The 3420-nt window shown below is 43.1% G+C and overlaps 1 protein-coding gene across 1 annotated transcript; it reads right to left on the reverse strand.

The window, feature by feature from the left end:
* Positions 1-516: 516 nt before the first annotated feature.
* Positions 517-2224, reverse strand: LOC137914605 (dicarboxylate carrier UCP2-like). The gene is made up of 6 exons (XM_068758122.1): positions 2099-2224; positions 1658-1856; positions 1383-1580; positions 1182-1283; positions 720-900; positions 517-631 (listed from the first exon to the last, which is right to left on the reverse strand). The coding sequence occupies exons 1-6, from the start codon at positions 2222-2224 to the stop codon at positions 517-519; spliced, it is 921 nt and encodes a 306-aa protein (XP_068614223.1).
* Positions 2225-3420: the final 1196 nt, after the last annotated feature.

Consider the following 3420-nt stretch of genomic DNA (forward strand, 5'->3'; position numbering starts at 1 on the left):
TGAAGGTTTAAGCTGCCTTTAATGCAAAATTTGCATGTTTCATCTCTCATGTCTTAAGGTGCAAACTCCGCTTCACAAAGGAGTTTGCACCTTAAGGATTCACTCCTATTAAATTTCGAATGCGTTCATTATTAAAAACGTATAAATATAAAGCCGTTTCTGCCCTGCGATGGACTGGCGATGCGTCCGGGGTGTACCCCGCCTCTCGCCCGTAGTCGGCTGGGATAGGCTCCAAGCAACACCCTTGACCTGCAAGGCGGATAACGCGACTAGATGAGACGATTGAGGTCGTCTCTTCCACAAGAGAATGATTGGATGGATGAATAAAGCTAGTTCTTGTATACAGAACTTCAACTTAAAGATTCCTTTTTCAACAAAGGAATTTCTTCTTTGTCCACACATGACAAAAAAAAAAAAAAAAACCCAAATGTGATATAAATTTCATTTGTTCTCCACAACAATGTTCTGACCCAGATGTTTTTTTGTGTTTTTCAAGCACTGGCTTAAACAAGAATTTCAATTTGCTCCATCAATCCTCTTCTTCGTGACCATCATGGCTCTCTTGATTTGTTCAAACGAGACAAACATCACAACATTCCACGACCCCAACCTCAGAAATGACGGCACGAATCTACAAGAAAGAAAAACAACTTGTAGTGAAAAAGAAAGCTCTAGTTAGCGGTTCCACATCATCGCTGAGTGATAAAATCTCCCGTTACCCTTTGTAGAAGGCAGTCGGCCCTTCTTTGGTCATCATTGTCCAGGCGCAGTTGATGGCGCTCCTGTACTGTCCCGGTGGAGAGTTCATGTATCTAGTCTTCACCACATCTACTGGGGAGGCAATCACCGTGGTAACAAACCCAGCCCCAAATGCAGACACAAAGTGGCAAGGAAGATTGTCTGCAGAGAGATTGAAAAATATTACATAGCAGCCGGCCTTTGTTCTGATCTTAGCCGTATTGACGCATCAGATTATTACATAATGCTGTAAATGAGGCAATATAAAGCATTCATATTAAGCTCTGCGTTCCAGCACTGTCGAGGGAAAACATTTGTGCTGTTATCAGCTGTGGCGGAGTTGAAAGGGTGAGAGGGCGTGTGGGTTTCTGTCCAATCAGGTGTCTCAGGAGGGGGGCCTGCACTAGTAACCCAGGCACACACGTATGAGCGCTCCAATTCACCTGACAGGAGGTTGTGTCTCAGGATGGCTTCCTTTATCAGGTCATAGGTAACCAGCTCTGTACAGTTGACCAGCGCATTTCTGGTGATGTTGGGCAGTGTGCCTGAAGAATCCAGGAAAAACAGACGTTTGTGTGTTTTAAGTATAATAGATATTACTAATTACAAAGCAGTCCAGATTACTGGGGTGTCCCAAACGGCACCTTTCCAGAGTCCACGGATGCCCTCATTCTGGAAGATGTGCTTGTAGGCCTGCATGGTGCCGCTGTAGCGACGGGCCACGCCGTCCAGGTTCATCTGTGCTTGGAATCGAACCTTGACCACATCTGTGGGTTGTGCAAAAGACACTGCCATGGCACCTGTAGTGCAGCCAGCCAGGATACGCACCAGAATACTGGGGTCTGGATGAGGACAGGGACAGGAGCAATCAATAGATAGATAGACAAGCCCGCATGCACATCATAAATTAGTCACTTACTGTCTTTGCTGCCTGTGTAGAAATTTTTTACATTGTCATACAGGCCGATTCTGACAGAGGCAAAGCACAGTTGCCGTTGCAGACCCGCCACCAGTCCGTTGTACAGAGCCCGAGGCCCTTCTGTTCGGACCATGGTGCTGATCGTCCCAAAAACACCTCTGTATCTGATGCCTCCCACTGCCACCTTCTCTCCCTGTATCTGGGACAGTTTTACAGAACAAAAGTAAAAATCCATTGATGATGGTGCAGCACATACCGAGTGTAAAATAGTGCAACTGATCTATAGATAATGAAGTGGGTAAAGTCAAACTGCCTAATTAGTACTTTTCTAATATTTAAATACTGGAGTAGCTGAAAGAATCTCAATCAGATGAATTTGATTACATTTGAAGATAACGTGTTAAGAAGCGGTGGATATTTTCTGTGTTACTGAGCAGATACCTGGAGTCTGACTTTGGCCGTGTCGAGAGGAAATGTAACTATGTCAGCTATACATGCTGCTGCTCCAGCACTTGCCATCTTTACCCCCAGTGGAGGGGGTACATCTGAGGGTTTAAGTCCCACCATTTTCTTAATACTGCTGTTAACGGAAAGCACAAACACATAGAAGATACACAGATAAAAACCATCAGGATTCTCTTATAGAAAATCACCCTATGAACACACACATCATTCATCTTTTAAACTGAAAGTTTGCTGACTGATGATGTCTTTTATGAGTCTACAATCAAAGCACAGCTTGATGATAAACTTACTTACATTTTGTCTAAAATTTCTAAAACTTCTTTTTAAATCCTCTGTTATCGTTTCCAGAATTTGATTGGCCAGATTATAATCCATAAAAGGCCAACTGCACCTAAGGGAAAGATGTGTTTTGCTCTGTATTTATATGCGGCCTAGCAAGCTGCTTTTATGACATCCGAGAGGCGTTGCTGTGTACTCCGAGACGCACGCGTGTATTCAAAGTCCACTCGCTGTCAGAAAATCAATGTTCAATTTTCTTCACAGTGCAGACACACCTCTGAAAAACAACTGTTTCATTTCTCTGTTCTCTGTGTATCTATATCAAAATAGAGATAGTGGTTTATTTGCAAACAATCAAAAGTATAATTAATGCTTTAACAGTGTCACTGAATTAACATTAAATAATATCTACATTTCATTAGACCTGATGCTACATAGTCATGGTAAAACACACTCACCAGTTCATTGGAGGGTTGCCTTTGCTCTCAGCCAATCAACATGAGAGGTGTATCTCCAACAGGTAACGTTTGCAGCTGATTGATTGACTCACATCCGGTAGTCTTTTCACTCACGCGTTTTGTTATTCCGTTCTTCTATCGGCTCGTTCCCGGTTGTAATTAAAATGTTTTACTCTCCCGTGCAATTATGATCTCTATTATAGCAAAAGGTGCTCTTAACTTTAAATAAATTAAAGGCACGGAACGCGAGTATTAAGTTGAGAAAGAATGGCGACGTGACCTCGAGACTGGAGTTCACTGTGACGCAAAGAGGAACTTTGTATCACGCTGTTTGTCCTGCAGGGAGTTTCACAATGTGTTAATCTAAGTGAGGGGTTCCCAAGCGGGGGCGTTCGCAGCCTCTGGGGGTGCGAGATAACCTTTCGGTGGGGGGGGGGGGGGATTATGCAATTTAGCAAAAATAAGAAAATAAAAATAAGATGACAGGAAACAGACTGAAAAGTTGATAAACGAGGCCTGAGGTTCTGTGCAGCCTTAAATAAAGCTATACATTTAATTGAA

Source organism: Brachionichthys hirsutus, unplaced genomic scaffold (genome assembly GCF_040956055.1).
Source record: "Brachionichthys hirsutus isolate HB-005 unplaced genomic scaffold, CSIRO-AGI_Bhir_v1 contig_257, whole genome shotgun sequence".
NCBI lineage: Eukaryota > Metazoa > Chordata > Actinopteri > Lophiiformes > Brachionichthyidae > Brachionichthys > Brachionichthys hirsutus.

What these genes read in the sequence shown, in the direction of transcription:
- LOC137914605 (XM_068758122.1), bottom strand. Translation starts at nt 2,224, where the DNA reads ATGGTGGGACTTAAACCCTCAGATGTACCCCCTCCACTGGGGGTAAAG. An exon ending in CTACACAGGCAGCAAAGACA is followed by an intron (nt 1,581 to 1,657) that starts GTAAGTGACTAA and finishes GTCCTCATCCAG; the next exon opens with ACCCCAGTATTCTGGTGCGT. An exon ending in CCGACTGCCTTCTACAAAGG is followed by an intron (nt 632 to 719) that starts GTAACGGGAGAT and finishes TCTTTCTTGTAG; the next exon opens with ATTCGTGCCGTCATTTCTGA.